Here is a 17,917-nt window from a genome sequence, read left to right as displayed (position 1 = left end):
AGCCAGAAGAAAGTCTGAGATCTAGCAGCTAGACTATTTTTTTAAACAAAATCTAACATTAAACTGTGAAATACATTCCTTGGTGATATTCTGATAGTCTAGGCTGCAGAACACCACCTGGAATTGTATTTTACAATGTCATATAAAAAGGAGCTGATTTCAAATTGATCATTTTACTGCATTGTCATTGGTATTTCTATAGAAATTACAACTGTCTATGTAACATGCACATAGCCTTAGTATTATTCTGCAAGACTTGAGTGCAAAAATGATAGCAATGTCTGTGAAACATTTCAGCTTGTACACGATACATGTATAAAATGTAATTGCAGTGTCACAGTCTCTGTATGTCTGTGTGTGTGCGCGCGCATGTGTGTGTGTGTGTGTGTGAATGTATGAGCGTAACAACTGTATGAACTGTTAGTCAAAAAACCACATTGTGCATGTATTTGATGCTTTGTGTAAATTGTAATAGTGTAAACTGAATCCTGTTGCTTTGAGTGAAGATACAGGGTAAAAATTCAAAATTCATAACTTGATGTAGATCTTTGGGTCTATGGAGGAAATTATGAAATAAAATACATACAATGTACCATCACAAACTGACTTCTTGTTTATTTATCAACCCAAAAGGTTTAATATGAGAGTTCTAGTACATAGAGTTTTGTCCATCCATCCAAGCCTTTTCTCTGCTGTGCATACACATGTACAACCATCATTCAAACCTTGCACAAATGTGCCCCCTACCACTGCATATGATATAAACATAATGTCCTTGTATGGTCAAGTGTGGCTACTTTTAGTTACAATGTAGCACATCAGTACACAATGTAATTGTAATTTCATTGTATGTATATGTACTAAAATTAGTTTACCACTAGACAGCAAAAAATGGCCTCATTTCACAGACTACAGCTGTAGGCCTCAATAGTCAGAATTTCAAATGGTATCTTTTGAGAAGATATTTGTCTTTCTATTTTTAATCATGGGCAAGTATTCAAACAACAGCAAATCACCAACTGGGGCCTAGTTGGCCGGCCATATAGTGTCATATTGAACACATATTGCCTGGCCATGAGGGCTATAGCACCCGTTATTACACCCGAGGGACTGTGAGTTACCAGAATCACATGCTATTTCCCGAGGCCAAAGGCCGAGTGAAATAGCATGTGATTCTGGTAACTCACAGTCACGAGGGGGTAATGAACGGGTGCTATAGCCCGAATATAGGACAGGCAATATGTGTTTTACAATATACCTCATGCTGTGAACTCGCGGTGGCAGACGACATCGTCAGAAGCAGCCATTTTGACCTGCTGTGAACGCGCGGTGGTCACGTGACCATGTAAAAGTTGATGGAACTATTTCCCTAGGGAAATAGTCATTCTATTTTCCTATCAGGTGACTGATTCTAGCGAATCATGGCACAGCATTATCACTAGGTATATTATAATACAATGTATATGTACAGTCTCTGACAACTTGGGCACGAACGGCGCCCTCAGAGTTAATCTACTATTTGGGTATAAACAGCGCCCTCAAAGTTTGAGCATATCACTGGTCTGTCAAGTCAGCTATTGGGTTAGCATGTATTGTTATCCTTCTTAGTCTGACATCATTCAATGGTTTGAAGTTTTTCTCATTCACTGGTAATTTTTCCAAGTCGTCTAATGTTTCGAGTCCATCAATTACTCTGAAATATCAATGAAAAGATTGATCAAAATGTAATGTACCAGAATGTCAACATTACTCCGATGAAGTTTTGTGTATGCCCTCAGAGCAGGCAATGTGTTTGCTTAGGATAAGGGAACAATGGTAACAGAATGGTGGAATGTAGTAAAACTGGCATAGTTTCCAATACAGTGTACCATAACTTTGGTGGGGAACCCTGATAAAATGACTGGGTACTCAAGTAGATTTTACATACTTACCACCCTTAAAAAACATTGCTTAGAACACCTTAGTGGTCTGATGTATACCAAAGTTTGACAAATATGGCAGTAGGACAGGTATATACAGTAAAACCCAAGTGACACACAACACCTAACCCTCTCCTTATTGCATAATTGTTACTATGCCCTTCAAATGACAGGTCTGTTCCCCTTTGAATAATGAAAGTTACTATGGAAACAAAAAATGAAAATGATGTTTTTCTAATCTATCTCATCTGTGTGAAACCTAAAATCATAAATACTTACTTTCCAAATATAGTATATTTCATGTCTAAGTGTGGCTGTTTTGCATATGTTATGAAAAATTGAGATGCGTTTGTATTTGGTCCACTGTTTGCCATGGAAACCACGCCCCTCACATTGTGCTGAAAAGAAAAGGTAAGAATGTAATAAACACAATGACACAAAATGATATACCAGAACATGTTAATTCGCCAACCCTGTCAAGATTACAAAACATTAAGAAACCTTCATTCTGGCCTGGAAGGTCTCAATAAATTGCTTGGAATGATCAAAGCTCTCGATCCTCACTTGTCTTTTCACCCATACTTCAACTCTTGAGGGCATGATTCATTTGAAAGGTCTATCACTAACTTGATGGTGTATCCATTGACATCACAGCTCTACATAGCCACTAGAGAGCATAGTTTACTTGAAAGGTATATTACCACAAAGCATCTTTCTACCTATTGGCATCACTTCTACTTCAACACTAGAGGGCATACTTCATCGGAACGTAAACAAGTCGTAGGAGACACAATTCTCTCATACATAAGTTCTGTGTGACTACCATGATATGCCATCTTTGTGCTAAGTCTGAACGAAATGGGATATTGCATGTCAGAGAAATGACAAATGAAGCCAATTGTAATAACCCCTCTTCATGGAACTAATAAGTTCTCTGTTTTACTCCATCCATGAAATCCTCAACGCTTGATCTACTTCATCAACAGATGGAAAAGTCTATTAAATGACTTGATGTGTGTATTAAGGACTAGTCCATGTCTAACACAACATACCTTAAGTGAATCTACATATTCATCTTCAAATTTCCTTCCCCATATACTGCGTCCACCTTTCCCAGTTCCTGTAGGATCACCCGTCTGTACCATAAAACCCTTGATATTTCTGGAAGTGAAAAACAATACATGTCAGTCAGTCAGCCAGTCAGTAAAACAATTCGATATAACGTTCCTTTCTTTGTACAATACGACCAACATAAGGGACATCTTAGGGCTCACATACATGTAGATTGTGACATCAAACCTCACATTGTATACCAAAATATTTCAAATTTTTTACAAATCTACATATTACAAATTACATATTACAAATTGATACAACAAGCAAGGACAAATTGTGTTCTCTATACTTGCTTTTTCAGCAGGAGTACCATAGTATACCATGTAGTACACATTTAAATGCTAGTAAAGGAAATGAAGCCATGTGCATTACTAGGAAATCTTTGAGAATGATTTGCCATAATTTTACTTCATTTAAAGTATGATGTCGTGCGTAATTACAGAAAAATATGTAGTTTGAACTATGCCTATTTTATGGAGCAGACATCTTAATGACATGATGCATTGTCACCTTGTATAGGAGCCGCCGTTTGACCTGATATTGGGATGGATATCAAAGCATGGTTTTCTGAATCACAATCATGTGTTGATTTCTCTCAATTGAACAGACCATATCATGTTGTATCCACAACTTCCAACTGGTAACATTTCATTGATTGCTGTTGTATCACACAGATGTAAATGTAGCACACACAAACACATTTAATGAAGGTGATGGTAAATTGGAAGGATCTTACCTGTGAAAGATGCAGTTGTCATAGTAACCAGCGGCACACAAAGCTAAAAAGTTTTCACATGCTCTTGGAACCTGGTCACAGAATAGTTCCATCTTGATGTCACCAAGATCTGTGTGCAGTGTCAGGGACTGATCAAAATAAAGGGAGGGGGGGGAGACAAAAATGGTTTAGTCTGACTCTTCAATAGACTCTAAAGTCTCAGGAGCATAGCTAGCAGAAAGGGCTGTTTTGTATGTACTGATATCTACCACATAAATTGTACTCGAATATCCTTGTACTGTGCACCCTCATTGACTACATAGGGCTAACCATTTGTTGATGTGTTACTGTGACCAGGCTTTGCATTAACACAGAATAACAAGTCAATGAATGGTACGGCCTATGTAGTTGATAAGGGCTCACACTACAAGGATATTCAAGTACAATTATGCAGTAGATATCGGTACATACAAAACAGCCCTTTTAGCGATGCAAAGCTCTGAGGACTGTGAGAGAGTTTGAAACTCTTCAATACTTTCATTTGTCACCAACAGTCAATAACAAAGTCATCACATGATACATAGTTCCCTACATATCTTTAAAGGATCATATACTATGGTAGAATATTCACCAACAACTATATAACTAACACAGGTTATAATGCATACACACTCCAAGTTTTTAAGCATTGATCTGTCTTGGGTGAAGATCCTCATCAGAATGACATATTCCACAGCTCAATGCTAAAAACTTTGGACTGCTCGTGCTCATGCTCGTGTGTTATAATAACCTTTGTGAGTCATTTGATCTACCAAGCCATAGACCCTGAGTCCCTCGTTGGTGGAGTGTCTATGACCAAGCTGATAAACGTTTTTGGTCAACCTTGGAGTAATTATGCTGTCAGTATACTTACTCCAAGGGTCAACTATCACATTAGTCCTGCTTGCATACGGAGTAATCCGGGACTCGATTCTGACAATTGTCCCTCCATTCATTATTTAGGGTTGCGTCAGTAATGTAGACCCGTGCACCGACTGCAAGCAGGACTACTATCACATATACATGTATATTAATTTGTATTTAAAATGTTGCTGAACAATTCTGATTAAAATGCCCAACTACCTATTAAGTCAACATGCGAATAGTTTCAAAATAACCAAATAGAGTTAAACCATGGTGGCAGTACTTCTGGTAATATTATAATATACATCCTTGGTCCGGTCATGGAAGTACATGTAATGATGTCAACACAACACTCATGACACTACAGCTTAGGATAATAAGCTAGCACTAGTAGCAATCAGTCCACGATGTATTTACATTTCATACTTAAAAAGACAGTGAAATTAATCATTGTTACTAACCATTATCAATAGGGTTGGTGAATTTGGGGAGAACTGGAATAAAATCGGTGATTTTACTGTCAGGACACTGACGTTGCATGTGCGTTTGGCGTTTGTCCACACACTAAAACGAAACCGAGGTTGGGGATATCCCAAGACCCTCTAGGTGTGCCAATATAATTCTGTAAATAGTTGCAAAGAGTTTGAATTCATATTAGATATGTCACCAACTTAAATTTGCTGTACTGAGACTAATTTTTCAAATTCATTTAAATAAAAACTGATGAAATCTCTAAATTTCCAGAGTTTTGCAGTTTTGTCTTGTTGAATTTCAAAGAAGCTAGGGTTACCAAAAGCGATGACAAAATGGCGGTCTCTGTGAAAGGTCTAAACTCTGCATGGCAAATTTTGACTGCAACCTTCTACGAACATGACAGAAAGGTGAGTTTTTGTACAGAAAGAAATATATCTTGAATCTGTTATTTCAGCGGGCACTAAGAATTCTTTTATTTTGTTAAAGGTACCGTATATGCCACCGTGACCGATGTGACATGTACATGTACTGTTCGATATGCTCATCACACTGGTCCCTAGTCCCACAGGCATTTGTTTCCCGAGTTATGGTTCAGAATATTTATGTCAGAATACAATAAAATGACGATAATATCATTAATATTGACGTATTAAACCAACACTAAATTAAAGGGGTAAAATTACACTTGTTTCTGTGATCGCGCAGTTTCACTAAATGCGAAGGAAGACACATTTAGTGAAACTGCGCGATCACAGAAACAAGTGTAATTTTACCCCTTTCATTTAGTGTTGGTTTAATACGTCAATATTAATGATATTATCGTCATTTTATTGTATTCTGACATAAATATTCTGAGCCATAACTCGGGAAACAAATGCCTGTGCCTAGTTCTGCTTGCAGACGGTGCACTGGTCTAGATTACTGACATGACCCTCAATCGAGTCCCGAATGACTACGTATGCAAGCAGGACTACTCCCAACCCAGAATGATTGTGTCAGAAATAGCCTCATGACTGTGAATATGAACATAGGCACTGTAGTAATAATATAGAAGCTTGATTTATTGTGGACTAAGTAAGTTTTACAAAATCTGTTTTTGAACTTGTACAGATTGCCTGAACTTGGAATTAAGTGAACTTGTACAGACTTTCTGAACTTGGAATTAGGTGAACTTGTACAGACTGTCTGATCTTGGAATAAAGTGAAGTTATGAAGAGATATAAATTCATAAGTAGATGCAATAATTGTAGCGTTCGTTGTGGTTTGAAATATAGTAACTGTCGTTGTTGTTGTTATTATTATTATTGTTGTTGTTGTTGTTGTTGAGCTTTTTTAGTGTTTTTTGTTTTTTCGAAAAAAGAGAGCTAAAAAACAGATAAAATAACAACTCAAAACCAAAACGAATGCTACAATTATTGCAGCTTGTATGGAAGTGTAAGGTCCATTATACATGAATACTTCCATGATGTAACACAGACAGTGACTATGTATTATAAACTATTTAGAAAACATAACTGTGATTTCAATTTGTAATATGGAACTTGCAAACCTGCCATGTTGAATGTTGCATCATGGGAAATGTGATGATAAATACTAATCAAATAGTATTGTAAACAATGATGTTACATTGTTTGTAACCACAAATAGTCAATTCATAGTCACCCTGACCATTGTGTGAGGTTTATTTTATCGGTAGCTCAAGATTAAGTATTACGATAACCACAGATAATCCCATAGTCCATTGCATCTGAGCATGCTCAGTCTGGATTGCAAGTTCCCTATTTTACTGTACACATTTTAGTATGTATTAAATATCAGCTAGTACTAAAATTTATTATTTGTTTCAATTTTGACAGACTAACCTACCGACCACAAAGATCAAGTCTGCACTGCAAACCTTACAACAGCATGACCTGGGTTATGTGATTGAAGATTGGTTCACAGAGACACTGCAGCAAGATCTGCAGCGAAGAATTGCGATTGAATTCTGGAAAAATTTTGATGAAAGCTCTCATGATGTAGCAGCAAGCCAGGGTAGTTTTGCCACTGCCACAAATGAACTGCACAGAAACCTAGCTCCATACATACTATATGTCACAGAATTAGAAGCATTGAAAGAATTTACTGAATCCAAAGCAAGACCCAGACTTTATACTTTGACAGAGAGAGTACAAACACTTTACAAAGCTGTTCTTTTTTCTACTGTGCCTCTCCATTTTTTTGATGTTGTGAGTGAGTTTTACTCCAAGGCATTCAGAGCTTTCCATCAGATACACAAAGATGTGGAGAAGAAAGGGGGTGATAATGATGATGGTGATGGTGATGATGGAGAGAGCAATGATGAGGAGATGACTGGACCGAGGTGTCCAGGATGTAGCAGGGATAGTGAACAGTGTGAATGTGCTAAGATATTGGCAAACTTTCATCAGGTCAACCAAGAATTGTAAGTTGAGTATGTTGATTATTTTTAGTTAAGTTTGAGAACCCATTAACAGAGTGAGTAGGAGAAATCTAATAAGATGTGCCAGTTTCCACACTACATGTGTATGTACTTAATTGTTGTGTGGAACCCCAATATATGTACATTGTAAATACCTGAGGAACTCGGGTAGATTTTATCGACTACTTACTTTGACAAACATAGTGATTTTGTGATATGAGCTAATGACCAAAATCTCCAGTGCCTTGGGTAAAATTGACTAATAGGATTTTGCGATGTAGGTCTTATATACTTGGTGAAAAATTATGTAATTGCAAGAAAATGTAGTTTAACCTGTATTAAAGCTGCCACCTACACAACTATCATAAAGTGGTTGTTATGGACAGATGGCTGTTCTGCTGGGGCTTGCTCTCTAATGCTAATGGTCATTTATTGACATCCATTTGACTAAGTTGTAAGAAATTAAAAACATGGTTAACGTTTGGAAAACTCTTGAGGTGGTCATTGTGCATGTTGATGGTGGGTGGGTGGGTGGGTGAGGGGGGGGGGGTGGATGAGCCATGCAAAAACAGTATATAAATATATCTGGTTGCAGTTGAGTGTTTTGGTGATTACATGTACTTCTGATAATTACAAATTATTTTAGAATACATAATATGACAGTAATTTTTGACATGCAAACTGAAATAAAACTAAACTATTATCAAGATATATTCCCCTGTATGGCTCAAAATTAACAGTAGTCCCATGTCCACAGACTACCAAATCATGTCGTGGGGCTGCCCTAATTTGCATTTGGTAGCCCAATCAGGCTACCACTGATTATGTGATGAGGATGGAAAATTTATGGCCATGAAAGTATTTTAAAAACACACAAATTCCCAATGGAGCAAATCTGTTTTCAGTTCAGGAATATGGGAATACAGGTCACAATCTGTGGGCTACCAACTTCTGAAATTGGTAGTACAAGTGGACTATCAAAGAAAAATGTTTAATTTCAAGCCCTGCACTAATTAGAAATTACAATCACAACTTTCCTTTTTTTTTATCTTGTTACATGTAGATATGAGTTAGGATTGTTAGAGCGAGTGTCAGCCCAGGCAGTGACGTCTATTATACACAGTAAAACAGAACACCATATCCAACACACTTGTAAAGGGGAATTTGAATCATCATTTATACACACACTTGAAAAGGTAAGGGTTTGATTTTCTTCCCAGAAAATAATGAGAGAATTTAGGTAAGTAGTATAACAAGACAAAATGATGTTGTGTATTATTTTATATCATTCATAAGAAACTGGAAAATTCAGTTACTTTCATTCTGTGTAGGAATCTGAATCAGAATCAGAATCAGAAATACTTTATTCATCCCACCACGCAAAATTAAAACGACAGTTCTTGCAGGTCAAACAAAAATAAGAGCAATACAAAAGATAGCATTATGTATATTACACAGGCATACTAAAAACAACTGCACGGTCCTAAAAAGAATGATAATGGTTGCTGTTCGTATTAAGAACTGTGGTACATGTACATGTATTTAATACACAGTGACAGACATACTAAAAACAATTGCATGGTACTAAAAAGAACGATAATGGTTGCTGAAAAGAACTGAGGTACATGTATCATTCTTTTCTTCTGGACCATTTTTATCTAAACATGTACCAGACAACTATTTTTCATAGCTGAATTTTTATCCTAATTTTAAAGCCAAGATTCAAAATATTGTGATATACTCTTTTGTTTTACTACTGGTATTCTGACTTCTTTTCATCCATTTCATTTCCTTGGGGCTCAAAAGAACATTCTAATTCTTTTTCAAATGTTTCACATTTCAGTGGTTACAGGGTAAAGTTGTTGGTTGGTTGAATCTAGTATTCAGAGGTGATACAAGTCATCGTATTCTTAGTGCCAGCACCGAGGCTTCTCTAATTCAGTGGAAGGACAGACTACAGTATTTCCTATACCAGACATATGCCAACCTACGCATTGAGGAACTGTTTAACATCATCGTAGAGTATCCAGAATCACTGCCAGCACTGGAAGATTTGAAGTGTTGTCTAGAGAAGACGGATCAACGACAACAACTTGTGACGTCGTTGAAGAGTGCCCTGGAAACAAGACTACTTCATCCAGGTATGTAATTAGATGTTATTCCCTAGTGTTTTTTCTTTTGGTAAGCCAAGGAAAATACAAGTGACCTAAGGGGGCCTTGTCACTACAAGTCGCTGGACGAGTAAGGACAAAATCTTAGGTCATGAGTATATTCCAGCTGAATGAAGAGAGATATTGGAGAATAATATAATTATACAAGTGCCAGTAATATCAAAGAAAAATTGGGGAAAGTAATGGCAAATTTGAACATTTTGATTTATATTTCAAACATGGCAGAACCAGTGATGTAGACACATGTTGTTGTGACATAGATGCACATTGTCATAGTGTGGAACGACAAAGGTATAAATTCCATATTTTTTGTTCAACTTGGCTTGTGAATGATATAATAGTGAAAATTCACCAGTGAAACAGAATCTTTTTAGTCTTTCATGTTATCATTTATTGCATGGATACATTATGATTAGATTTTGGTACAACTCTGTAAACCTTCCAACCATAGTCTAACTCTGTGTCTTATTTTACAGGTGCAAACACTGCTGACATTCTGACTCAGTATATATCGTCCATCAGAGCATTACGTGTACTAGATCCAGCTGGTGTTATCTTAGAATTGGTGTGTGAACCAGTCAGAAAGTATCTAAGGTACGATAATATTCTGTTGCTATAGTTACTCTTTATTACATGTATGTGTTCTAGAATGTTCATGTACATACTGTTACTGTGTTAGGATCATTTGTCATAGCAGTATCTTCTGTTAATAGGGCTTTTATGTACACATTCAAGGTTTGAAATTAACTTTTTTTCTTTGATATGATAGTCCTAGTGGGCCTCAATGTCAGAAATTGTCAGCCCAAGGATTGTGACCTGTAGTCCTATATTCCTGAACTGAAAACAGATTTCCTCTATTGGAAATATGTGTTATTAAAATACATTCATGTCCATAAATCTTTCATCCTCATCACATAATCAGTGGTAGCCTGAGTGGGCTACCAACTGCAAATTAGGGCAGCTCCATGACTTGAATTGGTAGTCTGTGGGCATGGGACTACTGTTAATTTTGAGCCCTGACATTTTGTCTGCGATTGTTATCAACTCTGTAACTGGCAACTACAGAATTTGTGCACCATACAAATCCCTATGCCCCCTTGTAAGGAATACATAGGGAGAATGTTGTCCAGTATTAATTCTGAGTTTATTGAAATATTCAGTGTCAGAATAACTCAAAAGATGAGAGAACATTGGTAGTGGTCCAATGCATGTCTACATCACTGGTTCTGCTGTGTTCAAAATTTGACTCCAAACTTTCAAAATTACCATTAATTTCCCTGAGTTTTCTTTGGTATTACTGTCGCTGGTATAATTATGTTATTCTCTAATATTTTTCTTCATTCAACCGGAATATACTTGTGACCTTAGTGTTGCCCCTACTCATCTAGTGACTCGTAGTAACAAAGCCCCTTAGGTCACTCATATTTTCCTTGGCTGAATGAAGACAAATATTGGGGAATAACATGTAATTATCTTCATCTGATGTTTAGAACCAGAGAAGACACTGTGCGATGTATTGTGTCAAGTTTAACAGACGAGAGTAGCAGTGAATTGGCAGATGAACTCATCAAGGGAGAACCACTACTGATGGATGAGAATTACTATAGCGATGAAGAGAATGGTGACCCTGAAACCTGGCAACCAGATCCTATTGATGCTGATCCAGGTAAAGCTAATTTACTATTTATTATTTCATCTGTTATGTTGGCATATACAGTGCATAATCAGAGTCCTTGAATATTGCCTGTTGATAATGAATCTTTCCATGTAAATTTGCATACATCGATATTATTTGTCATGTAAATTTTGAGACATCAATATTCTTTGTAATGTAAATTTGCATACATCAATATTCTTTGTCATGTAAATTTGCATACATCAATATTCATGAATATGATTAACATAAATGAATATTAAATACCCTCAGACTGTTGGCTATGGGTGTAGTTACAGGCCCAGTTTGCATTAGGATTAAAATTTAGGTGTGAAAAACAGTTGTCTGGCAGATGGGTACAAAAATTTGGTACAGAACAAAACAATAATCCTATGTAATCCTTGTGGCTTCACTGAATCAGATAGCAGGGTTAGTGTGAGCGGATCACCACAGTAGCAAAATGTAACAAAAAGTTCTAACTGGCGAGAATGCTATCGCCATGGCAAATAGATACTTTTCCCCCATTCATACCAAATTCATAAAAACCAAACAAACTGTCTTTCTTTCCATTCGATTTTCATGCTAAAACCCCATAAATCTCAAAAATTGTAGTTCCCTGCTGTAGTTTTGGCTTATTGCACTACAGACAATCACTTCATACACCTGACATTGCATAATCATGACCTTTTGAATTCTTAACTACTTAATATTCATGATAGTGGCTGACAAATCACAACCATCAACAGGGAGACAGTTTAGAAAATAACAACCACTGGACACAATGTATCTATGTCGCCCTTTAGGCTATTGATAGGACAGTTATTTTTAGCATGCTTACAAGAATACAAGTGACGTTTGTAGTTCTGCAGTCTCTCAGTTTTATGTTTCTTCAACTGAATTTATAACTTTGATTGAAGGATTATTCATGAAACATCAGCTTTGGACAAAAGGACATTTTATCTTATGATCATGTTATGACCTACATGTATATACATGTATCATGTTATGACCTATACATCATGTTGTGACCTATATTCCCTTACAAAGTGTATGATATGCCATGTGTGATTGATGATGCGGAACACAGAAGTAGGCTCACATACGCCTATGCCCTTATTGAAATGGTCTATAGTATTCTTATAAGATTCCTATAGGACTGATCGTTCCTATAGGACTGTCCTAAAAGATTCCTTTAGGACTATCCTAATTCCTATAGGAATTGCAAAGTATTCCTTTAAGAAAGGGGCCAAAATACTATAAGATCTTATAGGAATAATCTTTTAGGAATACTATAGACCATTTTCGTAAGGGTGGTGTTGTGTCGCATGTATGTAACAAGCACTCACAGAAGAACAACCACCAATAAACGTAACAGCCCAAAAAAGAAGTCGCAAAGTATACACTACATCGGATTTTAATCAGATTGGCCCAGATGGCAAATTCTAATGGCCTGACACTTCATAGTGAAGCCTTGGACAGACACGCATAGGCTTAGCAACGGGAACATGGTAAATTTGTATGTGTTTATCTTTACAGTATGCATTCCACAATGGTTTAGTACTACATGCTATAAAACAAGGATATGGCTATGTTAATGTAAACTTCAAAATTGAAATATTTGTTAATCTATTTTCTGTCAAAACATTGAGGAGTAGAAGTTGACAGTTCATATATTGAGTATTTTAACAGCATATCATAACCTTGCACACTGAAAAAGTGAAATAAACAGAAACAGAAAAAACTAGGATCAAGAAATTCAGGACTATGGATACTGTTCACAGGGAACAAATTGAAGTCCATAAACTAGGCTCACAATATCGGAAACACACTATTTTTTTATATTTTTGCCTTAGCAGGCACATCAAGAAGTGAGTTATTACAGAGGTTCTATAGTCTTACCACTGCCATACCTCTAACATACAATGAAGATTTCATTCAAACCTGACACAAAGGTGACATGTATACAGTAGATGACACTGTTCCCTTATCAAATTATTTATTATCAAATTTGACCAAATCACTGCCAAATTTATATTTGCAACAAAATCACTATTAAAACACTTCAAATATTTGCCACTCTGTTAACAGATTTAAAGTATCTCAACTCAGTCTACACAAACATTGAAGGTACTGAACAAAAACAAAATGTGAATATTTTAAATAACTTTCACAAATACATGGAGAATATCAAGCCAATGAAACTGGGGTATATATGATGTCATCTACATGTTTCCAATAAACCCTTGCAGGAAATCCACAAGATGGTTGAAATTGACCAAATGTTTAGTGCAGTAGGGCTTCTTTACAAGGTTCAAAATTGAAAATTTACCAAGGTATTATTTTATCACCCAAATCGTATATGAGTTGCTCATATATTTGTAAGTTGATAGCAGTAATCAATACAAGCGTACTGAAGGTAGAAAAAACATGGCTGGACTTTTCCTTTAAGTTGATAGCAGTAATCAATACAAGTGTATTAAATGCAGAAATAAGTCAGACATCTTGAATGTCTTTTGTGAAGTTATCAATCAATTATAGGTAACTGACATAGTTCGTCTTGTACACAGTATAAAGACTTGCATAAAAATGTTGTCTAAATCACCCCTAGATGTTGAAAATGCGAAATGGCACTTTCCAAACCTCAAATATTTGCCACTCTGTTAACTCTGTTGTCAGATCTTAAAACAACTTTTAATTTCTCCCAGAAAAGTCTCTGACCAACTTCATTTTCAGTCCATTTGATATATTTCTGGGTTAGTAACATCTTTCGTAAAACTCTTGGCATGTCATTATCAGGAATTTCTTGTAACAACACAAGGAGGAGGAGATTTCTCCTCTCTCGAAATAAATGATCTTGAGCCATTCTCATCTCAAAATAACACCACTCACTTTGTGCAAATCCAGGTGACAGTATCAACATAGTTTTGTGACTAGTCTCTATACTTTCAAGAATGTTGTCAAAAATATCAATACCTGGCATAAAATCGCGTTCATGCAAACAAAGTTTGAAACTAGGTGGATCAATGTTTTCCAAATGAGGAATTAATTGCTGCATGACCCAATTTCTGTCATTTTCATTGTAACAAACAAATGCATCATATTTGATATTCAATGGCTGCTCCTCATCATTGACTTGGAGTTGATAACCACCACGTTTTAGTTTGATGAGGAAACAACCATAGCGTATATACCAACGAAAATGAACACAAAGCCCTATACAAATTGCTGAGAAGGCAAAAATACAAGTAACAGGTACTGCAATCATAAATGCTAGATTACATTCCAATCCAAAGGTCAAAGTTAACACAGACTTTCCATTCATATTGTACGGCTCTACACATTTGATAATGGGTGGGTCAACATAAACTTTTCTGTCAGTTTTCATCCATTCTACAAATTCCTTCATCTTGCATTTGGAGCAGTCTAAGTGATTATCCTCAAAAGCAAACTTTGTCAGATTATGTAAATTTTTCAGTGCTTGTGTATTAATTTCACTGATTTTTGTATTCATAATGGTCAGTGTTTCTAAATGAGAAAATGTTGGCAGCAAGTCCACCATGAATTTATTTGTCAAGTCTTGTACACCAGTCAGAGACAATTCTTTTATATTGGGGAATAGATTAATGAACTCAAAAACATCAGCTGGGTTTTTAAAAAAGACATCCTTAAGTGTCAGTGATGTTAAAGAAGGGACTGAATTGTTTGGAATTATTTCAAATTGTCTATTCTCAATATTTAATGTTTGCAAACTTAGTGCATTGTAAAAGAAAAGTTTTAATTGTGTTAAAAGGATAGTTTTTTGCCCTGTCCTGGTGAAAGAAAACTGCTTTTAACCCTTTCACCACCAATGGCCTCATGGGATTGTGTGTTGTCCACCAGCCCCCTCACTAACATAATGTGAGAGTGAGTGTGGTGTAATCAAACTGATATAAAAATACTTAGAGTTGCTTATTTTTTTAAAATGAGGTATCATTTGAATGGAAAATAAATTTTCTACATCATAGTAGCAAATACATAAATTCAAATATCACACACATAACCGAAATATGGATTAATGTAATAAAATATTAATAAAACAAGCATAGGTTGTTTATTTATTGACATATCACAAATAAACGAAATATTTATATTACAAACAAAATTCAAATTACCAACATTTATGTTCCTACAAAACTTCTGTATACTGGTTAAATGGTCAAAATCGGCGAAAATTTGTCAGAAAATGTTATTTTTAGTCGTAATAAATTTGAACGAAAATAATTAACGGCTCACTAATCCGATTACGACGCAATAGTCAGCCCCACACCGGCAATCAAAGGGACAAAAATATCTGAAGTCGTCGCCCCAATACCTTCTGAAAAATCAGTTTGTGTAATTATATATCATTATTTGACAGAACAACAAAAAATTATCACCAAATTTATCCTCAAAATCAGTAAAAAATGCCCCCAAGTTGGTAGTTTACGAGTCCGAATCGGGACGCCAACGTGACGCTTTTCGCCGACATGTTTACCCACAAAAGCAAATCTGCAGTCGGGACTTTGAAGTTACGTTGCGATAATCTGATCCTTCCATATACTGCATCGAGTTCACGCAGCCATCTCCTTGTATAAAACATCGTATTCATAGTCAAAATTGAGTGGAAATTTCTACGAACAGCACCTTTATTTACATTGCAAACGATGTTAGGGGAGACAGATTTTGCCTCAGCGATGTTGAAATTTGAATTTTACATTGAAAAACTCGCGTAAAAAATCCGATCGGAAAATCGCCCATATCACGAGTAAGTTTCCCTCCACTGACCTCTACACACTGATCTAATACAAATACAAGTCATTATTGAGCCGTAACAAAAAGAAATAAAACCAAAATAATCCACTATATAGCCCAAAATTACCCCCAGAACGTTAGCATGGGCGTCGGCACCGTCACAAGATTGCGTAAATTTGAACGACATTCAAAAATTCAACCGTAAACTGCCGTCGGCAGCTCACACGGCCTTAGCGGGAATTTGATGCTTACATACAAGTACAATGTGTTCCCATAGCTAATAACTTGTATTCAACGATGTATTTCAAGTCAAATTCTGTCGAAATATCCAAAGATAGTGACATAATTTATATCGTAGGCCATGTTATGAGAGCCGTTAATTACTTCCGCCATGTTGAAATTCGATTTCGTGAGCGAAAAACGCACAAAAAATTACGATCGCTCGTCATTTGGATCGTACTCGAGATACCGTTCACTGTCATGCTTTCAAAATGGCTGTGTAGATAAACAAGGCTAATACGCATGTGTGGAACTAGTTATGGCAGCAATTTTTGCAGCAATAGCTGCCGTTAAACGGCTTAACGGCGAGGTAGGTGAATGAACTTTGGCGTTCCCGCAATAGCGGGAATTGGTGGGCGCCCTAGAGCGTTCCCGCAATAGCGGGAATTGGTGGTGAAAGGGTTAAGTGATGGATTTATAGCATATTCTTCCAAAGGGGGAATATCTATTGATAGTGCTTGGAGATTTGGAAGTTTTTCCATACCTACGCTTGGGGAATAAAATACAATATCACCACTCTTGGATATATCCAACTCTATCAAAGAAGTCATGTGACTTAAAGGATATGAAAGAATTCCACCTTGTATGTCGTTGTCATTTAGATACAGGTATTGTAATGTGGTGAGATTTTGTAAATTCTCTAAAATGTCATTCATTGAATACAAACCTGTAAAGATATTCCCCTGTATTTGCAGTGTTGTCAGTGATGTCAAATCATTGAAAACTCCAAGTGGAATGTCATCAAAGATATTATGCTGTAATCTCAAAGTTTTCAAATTATGTAAGCCATTGAATGTTTGTAGTGGGAGCCTCAGTTTAAATTGGAGATTTCCAACTAATTCCAAAGTTTTCAAATATGGCATCCATTGGAAAAATCCAGTAGACAAGTTGGTTTCTTCTCCAAAGTACATATTTTGTATCAACAGTTCTTCTAACTTTGATGTTCTCAAACCTTTGAAAGTAGTGCCTGTGATTCTTACTGCTAATTCTAGTCTTGTGTTCCCCAAATACAGAGTTTTGACATCAGAATGTTCAAGATCGTACAGTAACTTCTCTAGACATTCACCATTGATTGGATTATCAGTCAATATCAGCTTTGTAGCTCTAACTGCATTAAATGTACCATTAATTGGGCATTTCAGATTATTGCCTGATAAAGCCAACTTCTGAAGTGGGAAATCCCCAAATGTTATACTCTGTATATTTGAATCATTCATGTAGTTATAATCAAGAGAAACTACTTCTAGTTTTTGAAAGTCTTTCAGATCAATGTCCCCACAATTACTATCAAATGTTATGCCCATGCCTGAAAAATGAATTATTTCAACATTTCTCAAAGGTTTGAGAGATTGATCGGGAAAACAAACAAATTTGTTATACCTCAAATGTAATATTCTTAATTTCGTCAGGTCTTTAAATGTATCATCTGCCACTTCAGTTATTGGACTTCCAGTGAGAATTAATTCTTGCAAATTG

The 17,917-nt window shown here is 36.1% G+C and overlaps 2 protein-coding genes across 2 annotated transcripts in view; one reads left to right on the top strand and one right to left on the bottom strand.

The window, feature by feature from the left end:
- Positions 1 to 1,194: 1,194 nt before the first annotated feature.
- On the bottom strand, positions 1,195 to 5,209 carry LOC144441057 (peptidyl-prolyl cis-trans isomerase-like 3). Its single transcript, XM_078130574.1, has 5 exons — positions 5,115 to 5,209; positions 3,772 to 3,899; positions 2,972 to 3,080; positions 2,199 to 2,317; positions 1,195 to 1,693 (listed from the first exon to the last, which is right to left on the bottom strand). Exons 1-5 carry the CDS (start codon positions 5,115 to 5,117, stop codon positions 1,555 to 1,557), a joined length of 498 nt encoding a protein of 165 aa, XP_077986700.1. The 5' UTR covers positions 5,118 to 5,209; the 3' UTR covers positions 1,195 to 1,554.
- Positions 5,210 to 5,459: 250 nt separating this feature from the next.
- LOC144441147 (anaphase-promoting complex subunit 2-like) overlaps positions 5,460 to 17,917 on the top strand; it is a 90,859-nt gene continuing 78,401 nt past the window's right edge. Inside the window, exons 1-6 of the mRNA XM_078130685.1 lie at positions 5,460 to 5,534; positions 6,984 to 7,570; positions 8,631 to 8,763; positions 9,411 to 9,708; positions 10,215 to 10,332; positions 11,229 to 11,404. Coding sequence (XP_077986811.1) covers positions 5,460 to 5,534; positions 6,984 to 7,570; positions 8,631 to 8,763; positions 9,411 to 9,708; positions 10,215 to 10,332; positions 11,229 to 11,404 — 1,387 coding nt within the window. The remainder of the gene's footprint in view (positions 5,535 to 6,983; positions 7,571 to 8,630; positions 8,764 to 9,410; positions 9,709 to 10,214; positions 10,333 to 11,228; positions 11,405 to 17,917) is intronic.

The sequence above is a fragment of the Glandiceps talaboti genome, chromosome 10 (assembly GCF_964340395.1).
Source record: "Glandiceps talaboti chromosome 10, keGlaTala1.1, whole genome shotgun sequence".
Classification (NCBI taxonomy): Eukaryota; Metazoa; Hemichordata; class Enteropneusta; family Spengelidae; genus Glandiceps; species Glandiceps talaboti.
This window is presented reverse-complemented; position numbering and strand designations above follow the sequence as displayed.